Source organism: Anoplopoma fimbria, chromosome 7, assembly GCF_027596085.1.
Source record: "Anoplopoma fimbria isolate UVic2021 breed Golden Eagle Sablefish chromosome 7, Afim_UVic_2022, whole genome shotgun sequence".
Taxonomy (NCBI): domain Eukaryota; kingdom Metazoa; phylum Chordata; class Actinopteri; order Perciformes; family Anoplopomatidae; genus Anoplopoma; species Anoplopoma fimbria.
The window spans coordinates 5,185,632-5,199,789 of record NC_072455.1 but is presented as its reverse complement, the minus strand read 5'-3'; the positions used below and the strand labels follow the sequence as shown (position 1 = coordinate 5,199,789).

General features: G+C 42.3%; 1 protein-coding gene across 1 annotated transcript in view; it reads left to right on the top strand.

The window, feature by feature from the left end:
- Positions 1-448: 448 nt before the first annotated feature.
- arhgef40 (Rho guanine nucleotide exchange factor (GEF) 40) overlaps positions 449-14,158 on the top strand; it is a 36,273-nt gene continuing 22,563 nt past the window's right edge. Inside the window, 5 exon segments of the mRNA XM_054601684.1 lie at positions 449-535; positions 9,003-9,092; positions 10,498-10,605; positions 13,409-13,694; positions 13,876-14,157. Of these exon segments, the coding sequence (XP_054457659.1) occupies positions 533-535; positions 9,003-9,092; positions 10,498-10,605; positions 13,409-13,694; positions 13,876-14,157 (769 nt within the window). The 5' untranslated portion in view covers positions 449-532.

Genomic DNA, 14,158 nt, shown 5'->3' with positions numbered 1-14,158 from the left:
ACAGTTAATTATTTCACAAAATAAACATGCTTTCTCAACAATAAAACATTTGATGGGGTTTTTTTTTTCTTGTTGCATTTACGCCTGGGTGGGGTAATGGCTTTTCATTGTCTATTCATTTAAGTTCTCTCTGGGGGGGGGGGGTACATGGAAAGTTTGAGTGCAGAGAGGGACTGTAGTGCTCTTGTTAGGTGAGAGGAGGGGAGGGAAGGAGGGGAGGGGAGGAGGGTGGGAGTGCGTGGGACTGCAGGCCAGACAGAGTAGGGGAGGGAAAAAAAAAAGAAAATGCTTGGACATTCCCAGGCTGGGGGGGAAACATAGCGGAGAGTGAGAGAGGGGAAGAGAGGAGGACTGTGTTTTCACGCGCTGAAGTTCCTACTTGAAGAAGGGTTAAAAAAAAAAAAGAAGGAGGTAATGGAAGCTGTTTGATAACAACTGAGAGGAGAGAGGGGTTTTCTTTTGCATAGAATGCGGAGAGGAAGCACATTCAGGGAAGGAGCTGAGGACTATGTAGGAATTCCTGACTGAAGTCATGGTAAGTGCCCCTTTCTTTAACTATGGAGAACTCAAGTTTGTCTGGAAAATGTGAAAAGAAATCTCACTTTTCCAGTAAGGAAGATAAAAAATTCCCAAAAACTAATTCAGGGACTCAAAGTGCTTGTGTATTTAACTGTATTTCCACTCCTATTAAATCTGTTGTCATAATGTTTTCTGTTTTTATTCCATGGCAACATGACTTTTTTAAGTTTTGTCAACCATAAATTCACTTTAAGCTACTTTTTAACATGTGCGTACTGACTTTTATACCCAGACTTCCACATGTGCTTTAAAAAAACAGCATCACTTGTTTTAAATATGTATTCTTCTTTAATTATTCTCATAAAAGGCATGCGTTTGATTTAGGGAAGAAGCTTAAGTCAGCAGTTATAACACCCAGTTTACAAAGTTGTCAAATCCCAAATGGCAGCAATTTCGAATGACATGATTTAAGCAGTGTGACGTTGGTTGAGTTTTGTGGTTGACTTGGAGAAGGGAATCAAGGGCTCTCTGTTTGCGTCTGTAGGGGATTTTGTTTACCATCCCCACCCACCCATGGTCTGATCAGTGACACCCAGAGGCAGAGAGACAGGGAGATGAGTCAGGCAGACACACACACACACGCACACACACATGTGAGAAGATAAACTGAAATTAAGAAAGAAAAGAGATTAACAAAGAAAGATTTGGATCGTATTCCTCGCTTCTGTGTGTTGGTGCAGGGTGGAGCTGTTTGGCAGGGAGAGATAGAGAGAGAGAGAGAGAGAGAAAAAAAGCAGAGAGAAGGGGGGAGAGCTGGAGCTGGGGAAAGAGCGGAATAAAAGAGGAGGGTAGGGTTACTTTTTTATTTTTGGAGACTTGGACGGCAGCAGCGGTGGTTTCGGTGATGCCACATTTTCCACATTGGCCCTGGGAGAAAAGGGGGAGAGAAGAAAAATAAAAAAGAGAAGAAGAAAGGGGGAACAAGGGATGGCATGGACTTCAGGGGACGAAGAACATGTGCAGTACGGCTTCATCTTCCTCTTTAACCAGTCGGGAAAATAACAGTGGAAAATAGTCACAGATGTAAACAGAATAATCACATGCAGCAAGGTGGAGAAATGAAACACACCAGGTTTAAAAGAGTGAATAGCACCTAAACAGACCTTTGTAATCTGAATGATCGAACAAACATGTGTCCATAAAGTAAAAAAACACTTAACACGTGAGGAATGTTTGCATGCATACTCGCTCAGATGCATATATGTGCAAAATGCATCACACAGGGACACGCACGGCAACCATTGCTATAATATGTGGCAAAGGGTAAAAAAAAAAAAAAAAAAAAAAAAAGTCTGATGAAAGTTATTGCAAACGATACTCTGTGTTTGTTTTAACCTGTTTGGGAGCACCAAGCGTGTGGAGATAACAGCAGTAGAACAATCCAGACAGGATCAGCGATGTTGTCAATCACAGGAATCTTTTCTTTAACTGAGTTTCCTGTGATTGTCACCACTCCGACATAAACAGTGTGCGCATGCAGATTCATCGGAATCGTTATTTGGCATCCAAGCAGTTTGTTTGTTTTTTTAATATGCCTTATTTTGCCCCGTGATCCAGAATGTAGTGTGGGAATAACGATTCCTTAGATTTTACCTGATCTAGAAGAAGCCTGGGAACTAGTTCTCAACCAAATAATACTGAAATAATTACTTGGAGGAACAAATCTCACAAGTGCATTTACAATGAAAAAAATGCGTTCTTAATAATAATAATGAAAAAGTACCTCTTAAATTAAAATAAAATGCCTCTTTAAATAATAAAAATAATGCCTCTCCTATAATAAGGACATGTGGATAAAGAGCGTTTCAATGAAAACAAACCAGTAAATGAAACAAAGCCCATGGGTGTTAGGCTATCGTAAGACAAACACAAAGTCTTGCCTGAATAGCACTAAGGTCTGCCCTGATGAAGGGTAACCTAAAAGGGAAATGTCTTCTTGAATATTCACTCCAACTACGTTTCAAAAAGCGTCACATCAACCAAATCAATCAGAAAAGTTAAGACAGCAAAGAAGTCTCAAAGGGGACATAGAGACCAGAGTTTCTGGCTGACAATATTGGATGAAAGTAGGTTTTGCATTGCCCTGGATGTGCAGTTCCCCTCCCCTCAACTACATCAACGAGCACTCAAGCAACGGTGACTCAGCGACATTATAGCTGGCAACGCTTGGTCTGTTGTGGCTTTTGTCGCTCGTAGTTCGAACATAGCAAAAAACCCATTGTTTTTTTATTTTGAGGCCCACAATTTTGTCTGTTTTGGTTCACCCCTACGTCTCTCATTAGTTTGGCCGCAGCAGAAATAGAAACGCTCAGATAAACCAACTGTATGCTGCCTGCCCATTAGCAACGGACAGCAGAGAGACAAAGTTAGCAGCTAGCTAGCTTGTGAAAAAGTGGAACCGGCTTTTGAGCCAAAAACACGACTCCAAATGAATGCTAATGTTGCTACGTGTCAGCTGGATATGCAACTCTTTGCTAGCATGTTCGAATTGTTAAATATAGACATCGTCTTATATAGACGACGTGGCTGGGCATGAAACACAAGCATATGAACTTTCAGGTTGTTAACAAACAGTAAAATTAGAAGCAGAAGTGTTTGTTGCAAACATGCATCACAGTTAACAGACTGAGCGTCTGCAATGAGGGAGTAATAAACCAGGGTGTGCTCTCTTTCAGTTTTACCTCCAAATTAAGTCTTTTTTTTTAATGGCTACTGTTGGTTTGTTACAACAATTTGGTTCATGTTCACCCAGCTACTGTATCTTGCTACATCTATACTGATGTGATGGGACAGTTATGCTATCAGGCTAACATTCTGCCCAACCTAGCATGGCCTAAGCTAGCTTGACTCAGGAAATGTCCCACTAGGAAGACCAATAACCCTCACGAATGTGACAAAATACCAGGCTCATTTGTAACAGGCCATAAATAGACAATGAATAGAGGCCAAGTGTGAAATCTCATCTGCTGTGAAACTTGCTTTTACTGTGTTCAGCGACAGACTGTAGCATTTAAGTAGTCTAAAACAATCTGTAAAGAAGCTGTTTGACCCTCTGTAGGTCAGGTTAGATTATGTGGGAAGATTTAGGCCAGGAAATCTCTTAAGGCCTCTCCCTCTTGCTTCCTCTTCATCCTCTTCTCCCTTTGTCTGTCTTCCTTCTTTCTTTTTTTGTTCCCCCTTTCACTGTCAGCACCTTTTCTCATTCTTGCTCCTAATCACGTCATCTTCTCCGACTCTCTTCCTCTCTTGCCTCCGTCCTTCGTGCACTGTATGGATCTACATCTGGTTTGTATCACGCTTGCTGCTGCTCTTGTTCCCCATCGATCGCTCCCACCGGTCAGCCTCCTCCTCCTCCTCCTCTTTTCTTTTTCCTTTTTCTGTCTGAACCCCTCGGTTCTCTGTTGAGCTGTCTGGTTCTCTCAGTGTCTCTCTGTCGCTCAGTCTTCTTTTCGATCTGTTTCTCAATTCACTCTCACGTCATTGAGCTAAACTGACATGAAGGATAGTTCTTTTGCTATGTCCAAAACCAGTAAGTCCACATTGTCTTCTCGATTTTATTACCCTTTTGTCTACCCTCGATTTTTTGTTTATACATATCTATTTTTATATTTATGGTGCCACCTCCTGTGTCAGGCATCTGCATAAAAGATCACTTCTGCCACTTCCGTTTCAGTCTGCGTACATGAGAGAAAGACAGGAAGTCTGACGCAGGAAAACTCTGATTCTGTACTGTGTGTCCATATTTGACACAAACAGGAGGATACACATTCATTCACACCATGACGATTGTCCTCCCCGACACTCCACGTGCCATATGACACAAAAACACACACACCCACACTTGTCTTCCGGTGAGTAAGAAGTAGAGTAGGTGAATATTATCAGATCGCCTGATGGGTAATCTGTGAATTAGTGGGAAAAAATAGCAAGAAACAACCCTTTGTTATTAGGGCTGTGTGCTGGTAATAATCTGGTGATATGGTACGTATCACGATAAAAGGGTTTAGATTAAATCTATTGCGAGGGATTGTGTCTATGTTCCCCCAGCTCAATATTCTGTGAACGCACATTAAGTCAATTTTACAAAATGTTTTATGTTGCCAGGGACTCACTGTCCCAGGGCATGTTCCCTTTGATGAGTGCCCACAATAGCCCTATGTCATATTAAGTGAAAAGAGCTGGGGAACATCTTTTTCTGTGGTTCCCATTACATGTTATAAAGAGTTTTGGGAACCAGCTCGTTCTTATTCCCAGGTTGTCAAAAACGTACTTATTTCAACCCTTAACAAGTAGTTTTGTTGCCTAAACCTGAGTGAAGACAACGGGTCCTCACCAAGCGTCAAATTGGGTATGAGAACAGTTTTGGGGAACACGGGACCCTTTGTGATGTTCCCATTATGTGCCTTACAAAGAACATAGGAACATAGGAAGACCGTAAGCAAGGGGATATATATTGCAATTTTAAAATCTAATTTTAGGAAAACTGTAATAGTATAAAATACCCACCACCATATGCAAATATCTGAGTATTTGTTGCACAAATCTTAATTTGCATGTAAACTATTAGTTCAAAATTGACATGTTTTTTGGGGGAGAATGGACACCTTACACATCTGTTTGCTATCTTTTTTTCCAGAGGTTTTAAGCTGCATGTTCCCCAGTGGATAGAGTTTGCTCGGTTGTCATGGCGATATATCTCAGTGGTAATCATGCAGTCTTAATATGGAACTTTGGTCTTGTGATAAGTTATTGGAATTTCCCCAAGTTTCGGTACTTCTATAAATATCGTACAGTCAATATCCTGTTAAAAAAACATGCATCCCCAAAACAACAACTTGCTGTGAGCTGACAACTAGTTTTCAGCTCTGGTACAATGCGTTTATATTCTAATGGGTTTTTAAATTATTAAAATATCTTCAAAAGTCTCAGTTAAGTCTCAAATATTAAAGATGCATCATGGACTTTGTTTTTGGTAAAAATCCTAATGTGTCTTTATAAAAACTGTCCAATGTTGCTCATGACTCTGCATGTACGGTCGGATGTGATGACTTTTAGCTAGTCAGACAAATTCAATCAGAACACTGATGTGCTTCTCTGGTGAAATCTATTCCTAGAATGTCCCAAAATGAACTGCCTTGTTTCTGGTTGAACTCAGATCTGTTCCTCATCATCATCTTAGTTTGGTTTCATTTGGTGATAATGTGCGTACAGCTTGTTCTCCAAAGGACATTGGCGACGGCGCTGGAAAACCTGCGGCATAAAAAAAACAAAGCCTTTATACCCAGAGGGACAAATTACAGTACATTGTATTGCATAATCGCAGATTCGTCCGCAGTGACTTTGAAAAAGTAAGACACCTAAGTGCATTAGCGTTAAGTATCCGATTGAAGTGTAATTTAATTACACCTATAGTCCCTTAAAGGAGAGGCACCCGTATTTTTTTCTTACGTGAGAGGCTCCTTCTGTCTTGGAGTAAATTGAATTCGCAAATTTCATCAGGGGCTGCTTTGTTTCATGTGCATGCAATGTCTCTGTGATGAAAAAAGAACAGTGACTTGAATGCATTAGATGCACTGGAACCGAAAAAGCTACAGGTTAGACAGGAGTGACGCATTTATGAATGAACTTGACCTTTTTTAAACTAGACGAAACACAGCTGTGTTAAAACAATTATTTTGTGGAATAATACGCAATAGTCATATTCTTTTACAAGGAATTTGTGGTTTGGTGGAAAATCAGCATTGCTCTTTTCCTCCCTCTGTTTGACAGCATCCCTTGTGTGTTTGAGTGATTGCACTTGCAGACTGAAATTCCATCCTTTTTGGAGTTTAGCAGTGGAGCATCCTGCTGTACAGGCATGCAAACACAGAGTCAAAGCTGAGGAAATAAAACAAGAGGAGTGAAACTATCGTACATCACATCCAAATCAAATATTGTCGCTGGCGAGCTAGCTCGTCGCTAAGTAAACTACGTTGGGTTTGGCTATCTGCCAGTCTTGATATGAGCAAAACTCTTAAATGATATGATGCTTATGAATATTTAAATGGTTTGAGGATAGCTCTCCAAACACTTAAGTAAGGAATGAGTAGTGGAATGAGTTGTGTTCTCCGGCACGCGCCAACTGGGCGCACATTGCAGAGTTGTTCCCATTCAAGGCATTGCATATTGGCGTTTTCCAGTCAATCTCATGGAACATGAAAAGCTGTGCCTTTGATAAAAACACACCAAAAGACATTAGAGAGTGTCCACTGTCATGTTTTTTTCTTCTTCTTTAATATAGTGTTGTGTTGAATTAACTCAAGTCTTGTGGGACACTTTAAAAAGGGGCTTCAGTCTATGAGGAACTTCCTGCTGGCTCGCCTTGCAATCCCCTGGACCCCCCTGCTGTGCTTTTACTAGACTCAATATGTTCTGTCAGCGAGCCAGGAGGCTGTTTAAACCTCTTTAACAACCGTTACACCTATTACAACGTGCTCCCTGACTGACTGTTGTTTAGAGACCTACTGTGATGTAATCGTCGTTACATTTACTTAAATATGAGCGTTGTTTAAAACAAAAAAAATGCAACGTTTGTATTCTGTATGGCAGAGAGTGTAGAGCGTGTACTATTCATAAGACTTCAATGCCTTAAATTCTTTATAAAGTTGTGTTTTTTTAAAATAATTGAATATTTTTCAGTGTCATGACACAATTTAACAAATGTGGAATGGTGCAGTGATGTGCTTTTTCTGCCTTTATTTAATGTGACTATATTCAAAAAAAAGGTTGATTACTTAGAAACTTTTCCCTTGTTTTAAGATAATTAAGAATGATTTGGACATGTACACTTACGTTCCTTTTAAGAAGAGCATTTTAGGGGTCGCGTCCATAAGAAGCTTTTGTTTTTCTAAAAGCCAACGGACTTAAATGACCCAAAGTCTTCCGCTCTGCTTCTGGAAAAGTGAGCTGCGTTCAGCATCATTAATGTTAGTTTTGTCATTTGTGTCTGTTGCTATGGGAAAAGTAAAGCCGCATGAGTTTGAGCCCGGCGGTGCCCACTCTGTTGTTGATGCCATAAGGGCTGAAGTCACAGTAGAAAAAAATTGCTCTGCAGCCAGGACAGTGAATAGGAAACAGAAACAAACATCTCGTGTGTGACCCAGAGAAACCATACCACATTTATACTGTAGATTCTGATGTGTCATGCTCTGGTTACAAGTCTCAAACTTTTTACTCTTTAGTTTTCAGTCCCTAGGAGACTTTCTTTTTGGTCCACCCTAAAACAAGTTTGCTTTCTTCTGTGCCTAAATGTCCATTTTATCTCCCTCTTCCTTCCGCCTTTTGGTCAAAACACCAATTTACAACGAGTCTTGACATTTGTTTCAACCGTATTTTGTGTGTTTGATATAATAATAATTTATTTTGTCGGGGCATTTCAGGCAAAGTTGCATAATTTGGAGAGACAGTACTTTCTTGTTTGTAATACTCATTCTGTCCTCCTCCGTGGCTGACCACAACCCCCTCTGTGTACACAAAAAAAAAAAAAAAACCAGCCTGAAAAATGATTTTCAATACGGTTGAAGCTCGATCTTCTTCCATAAACCTCCACACCACCATCAACTCATTCCTTCCTGGCCCCTTTCTCACTAGCCGCACTTTTTCTTTTTCCGTACACTCTGTTCTCCCATTCTGTTTAGTTTTTTTTTTTTCTCCCGTGGCTTTCCATCCATCCCTTCATTTGTTGTAGTTACCCGGGACAATATGCCGTCTGTTGAAGAGAATCCCAACGTAATAGTTGTCAGATGACATTCAGGGAGTCAGATGGAGGTGAAACAACGAATGTTAGAAAAAAAAAAAAAAGATCAGATATTTGGGGGGGAAAAAAAGGCAGAAAATTGAGGAAGAGAAGCAGATGGGAGTTTTGAGATGAAATCTGAAGGGAGGGAGAGTGAAAATGAAAAAGTTGCTGGTCGCCATGCCAACGGTCCATGTAGAAAAATAAACACTGTATGTGTTGCATGCTCTGTTCTGTCACCCTCAACCTCACAGGCCGGCCTGGTGTTGCGATGTGTGTGTATGCATGCAGCTGTGAATATGTGTGTGTGTGTGTGTGTGTGTGTGTGTGTGTGTGTGTGTGTGTGTGTGTGTGTGTGTGTGTGTGTGTGTGTGTGTAGGGAGTTAACATGCTGCATTGGTTTCACTCTTTTGTTCTGTGGGGCTCTTACATTTACCGGGCCTTGGAGGAAGTGGTTAACACTCCCCAGGCCATGCAACAGGAAGTTAAAAGTAGAATGTGGGTGTATATTTGTCTCTTGTGTCAGCAAAAAAAAAGCGAGACAACCCGGCTGTTAAACACAAACACAGACATGAGAGTGGTTTCAGTGTCCGGTTGTGGATTAACCCTTTCCTCCGCCACCTCTTGTGTGTCTCTCACTCTCTCTCAGGGTTCGGAGGCGATGGAGGATTGTGTGCAGGGGGCGCTCTCGTCGCTTTACCCTCCTTTCGAGAGCACAGCACCACCCCTCCTCTCCCAGGTACATCTCACAAGCACGCACACACACACACACACACACACACACACACACACACACACACACACACACACACACATATGTATTGCAGTCTCACATCTTTACAGCAATAAACAGGGGAATAGAAATAATGCAGATTCAATTAACTGATAGGGGCGGTGTTGCAGTATGTGGGCAAGGCGATGTTCTGTGCAGATAACAGTACTTTCCCTTGATACAAACTTCTGCTAGACGCCAACACAAAGAAAACCCAGCCAGCTGGCCAATTATAGCCAAACCCTCTTCCTCCAAACAGGAGCTTCACATGACTCACTTTAACCTAAAAGCCACGCACTATTTCTGCTTTTTAGTCAAAGCATTGATTTTCGAAACTGAGAGCTACCTGTAGGGTAGAGAGTTACATGGAGGGCTACTTGATTGATAAAAATTGTCATAATAATACAAATCTGCTCTGTTTACCTTTGAATAATTCATTTTATGCATTTAATAGGCTGTATAGAGTGTTTATTAGGATTACTGTTAATGATCCCTCACAATCCGCCCCGTCTAAAATGTGACTCGTTGCCTAAAAAAGGAGCGAAAGTGACAAAACCAGCTCCTTTCTGAAAAAAACCCCCCAAAAACTAGACAACGAATAGAAGCGCTCGTAGGGGCCGCACAAAAAAATGGGAGTGCTATGAAAAATGACGCTGGGTGTAGAATGCTTCAATAGGCAGACACACACGCTCTCCTCATTGGGAACCATTTAAAGATGACGCTAGTGCTCATTAAAAAAAACGCTGTATGGCCCCTCAGCCTAAATTATTTATTGGGGTTTTTCAAAAGAAAACATCAACCACAAAACAAAAGAATTAAGGCTATTTTTAGACCGAATTACACCAATGAGTAATGCTAGTTTTAAAACACTCTGTTGGCTACCGCTGCTCTAATCTCTCCAATTTAGCAATACCAAAGTCACATTTATTTTAAGTTTTTAGCTCAAACACACACAAGCTTTGGAGCCACTCACCGTTAGAATTCATAGAAATGTGATAATTGGTTTGTTCCAAATTGCCATGTAGCTTCAAATAAAATGTCTTTGTTACGATGGAAAAAAAAACTGCTTTATGACTTTACGGTGGATAAAACGAAGCAGCCTTTCTGATAACACGCTGTCTGGGTTAAGGAAATTCCTCCACCTTGAGCAGATGTATCCTCTTACAAATCCATTTGATGCACTCCAAAATGCATGTAGGTAGCCGAAACAAAGGCTGCTCTTAGTTCACGAGAAGCATTAAAAGGTCTTCCCCCAGACATGAATGATAAATAAACTCTACAGCTTTTTTGTGTGTGGATCTAATCAATAAATGCAATGAATACACCTGCATTCACTCAAGTGTTTTTGCCCCTTTTTTGCACATTCCTTCAGGTCTTCTCAGTCCTGGAGTCGACCTACCAACACGACAGTCTTCGCTACCTCTTGGACTACTTCGTTCCTGCCAAGCACCTCCTGCACAAGCTCCAGCAGCACGCCTGCGTGAGTTCCAAATTTGCAAACGCTGCAGATGAGAACACACACGTCGCTGTATAATCAGAAGCAGAATCAGCTGTCAAACGCAAGAGAGGATAGTGTGAGAAATCTGTCAACTGTTAGCTTTTTTGATGTGCGAGTCGTGCGTGTATTTGGCAAGTCAAGTCAAGTTGAAAGAGCCTAAAGAACAAATCCAAATCAAGTCACACATGTTCTTAAGGTTATTGCGAGGAACTTTTAACTGGTCGTGAAACGGTTTTTTTATGTTATTCTGGTGCCTCTATACGCTATAAACAAGACCATCAGCGAGAAGATCGGCTATTTCTATAAAGTTATTCAGGTTGGATTCTCAAGGGTAAGGGAGGCATGGGAGAACCAGAACCAGGACTGAGTGGAGCAGACCCTGCTGCAGTAAAATGAGAGGGAGTCTGGTGCTCGGAAACACTACTGCTTTTGTCCAAAAGGAGAAGAATCAACACAAAGTGAACGTTTATTGTCGTAACTTTAAGGCTTTACTAGTTTCTAAGTCTTCCAGTTTAGTTTCAGGTCTCAGCAGTAAAACTTGCAAGTCCCAAAGAGACAATTCCAAGTCAAGTCATGAACTATTTTGCTAACAACTGTCAACAAGTTAAGTCTTAAGTTAAGCCAGTATCCGGTCCTCATGTTTGGGCCCTGAATCTAAGTGTCAGGTCTTCAGCGTGGCATCACAGTTAACTGGTGACATGAAGATACCAGTGCAAGGAAAAGTTCAAGGCTCTTCTAATTGGATGCATGTGTTGACCCCGTACTATTTCCTCCCTTCACTGTGGAGGGTCGAGTCTGCTCTAAAACTCTAGCTGGCCGGTAAAATAAGAGAAAGTGGCTGGTGAAATTTGAGATTTAGCAGCCGCCGTGACCCGAAGACAAAAGAGGTGGTTTCCTGCCTCGGGGGGCTCCACTGAACTGACAGAGATGAATGAAATACAGTGAAATGAAGCATGAATAAAAAAAGTTATGGTTGTACTTTTCAGCATCCAGCGTGCAAAAAGCAAATGCATGTAAATAGTACGATACAGGATACACTATGCGACTTCTACTTGGTGCCCTCAAATAACTCTCTTTGCACTTTCTGCTTCCTTCGCACAAAACAAGATAGACAAATGAGACGCAACATGTACTTAACTCAAAGCTATAAGGTTTACACTGAACGGCATTCCTTTTATTTCACTTTCCAGAGTGCGCACACACAAAGATAAACAACACACACTGTTTAGCACAAGCTCGGAGGCTCAGAACTGTCTCATATTTCCCCTTTTACAGTTTTCCTAGACTTGCACACCCACACACACACACACACACATGCACAGGCATTTGTGAGCAAACTATGTTTTCATTGTCGCTGAGTGGAGCGGGACAGGAGTTAGACTGTGAGTCATGACAATAATGCCTTCCATATGTGAATGTGTTTCTGCTGTGAGAGAAAGAGAGAGTGATGTGGTGGGAGTCCAAGGGGGGAAAAGAAAAAATCAACGTGTCTTCCATTCACCATGGCTGCATGCCTGCGCATGTGCGTGCACGTCCGAAAGCAGAGAAGATGCTGGAGGTTGTAGACTGTAGTAGACTGATTGAGGAATTTTTGTGAAAGAAGGGAAAGAAGGAGCAAACACTGGGGTACTCTAAAGGGAGAGGTAATGGGAGGGAGGAGGGCCAGAGGAGAGAGGGAGTTACAGAATGTGGACTGGCTCAAAACAGAAAATAAGGTTTTAAGGGAGGAAAAGTCACACATGCTTTTTAAAACTAATATCAACACATGCTTGCACCAAAACTTTGCCGCAGCAAGAGAACAGAAAAGAGACTTGAATTGGGGTTGGGGGAATTGAATAAGGCACATGGGTAGAAAAGTAAAGATGGAGGACAGATCGGGTAAGGAATATCATTTGATCACGTCTTGTGAGTCTGGAGGGCACAAAAGGGGGAGGGGGGGAGGGAGTAGACCCAAGTCAGTTTATTAGACATAACTGGGAACGGCAGAGAGAGCTTCTGGAGGACTTTTTTGGCTTAGACTGCAGGAGAGAGACAGAGAGAGAGGATATAGAGCTGACACAGGACTGATAAAGGTGAGAATAGCGTTTGAAAAAGGTGTTTTCACTAAACAGATGAGTTGATGATGCAGGGGATCACACTTGGGCCTTCTGTCCTTCACCTAGATTCACAGAGCTCTTGAGTTAATGCTCGGTTGTGTGATTTTCTATATTTAGACTCAAGTTGTTAATTGTGCTGGATTTAGATTAATTTGCCCAGTCTTATCGAGCTGCTGGATGTGTTTTTCCGCTAATGAAACAGTGGGCTGTTTTCACAGTGGCTGGCTGTTGTGGTCATCTGCATGTTTCTGTCTGACTCACTCCGACTCTCTGCAGCCATCCAGAGTCTTCTCGCTATGTCATGCCAGCTAAGCGGTTTTACACTTTGGAACAAAACAAAACAGCAGAGTCATTTAGTGCGTGTGGCACTGGCTTTTTTGGGCAGTCGGGCTATTGAATAGTGTTGACTGCTGCGTTGTCAGTTCTAGAAATTCGACTCATCTGACTACCGAACACTGGCTGGCTCCATCGGGCTCATGTGGGCCGTGGTTTGTGAATGGGGGAGCAAGACTGAGCATTAACTAGGATAGTTTGTGACAAGCGGGGATTCTAAAGGTGAGATTTTAAAGTGCACTACACAACCTAAAGACTTGGAACCCAGGATTGCATTTTATGCAGATGAAGGTTTCCTTTTTTATATAATTATGCAATCAACTCACTCCCCTTTCTTTTTGTTCTTGTCATCCCAGTCTCAGTACCTGGGCTGCTTGTTCCTTCACTCCGGCTGGCCTCTGTGTTTAGGCGAGAAAGTGGTCGTACAGCTCTCCACCCTGGACTGGAGGATCCTGCGCAGTAATGACTTCTACCTGCAGGTGGTGCCCTTCTCTACACGCTGCCCCCGGCTGGCCCTAAAATGTCTGGCCCCCGGGGGGCGCACCGTTCAGGAAGTCCTGGTACCGGAGTCACAGCACCCCCTTGTTTTCACCACTGAGTGGCTGCACAGCGTGAACAAGGAACGGGGCCACAAGAGAGAACGTAAGGAACGGATACGGTGGTGATAAGAACCTAACAGCAGAGCTAAAGCAAAAGTTTAGACATTTGTTTTCCCTGTAGCTTATGTTTGTATCATTTAAAAATAGGATTGCCCTTTTTGCATAATCTGTACCCTCAATAAACATATGAACTTAAACCTAAATCCTCTCTCATCTTTGCACAGTTGGAGGAGGACTTGACACCTGCCTGGTCAGTACATGTGACGGTGTGGTTCGACTTCCTTGGAAGGAGGTCGTCTACCCAAAATTCATCCACGACCCTTCTGAGGAGCTGGGCCTGATGTCCAACCACGAGGGCAGCACATCCAAACGCCTCCCCAGTGAGGGGGGCAGCAGCCTCGGGGGCTGGGGTGGCTCATCCTCCGGGGAACTGGACTCCTGGTCCTGGGATGAGGAGGAAGACGATGGTTTACCACCAGATGGTTTGGACTCTGCGCCTGCGCTTCC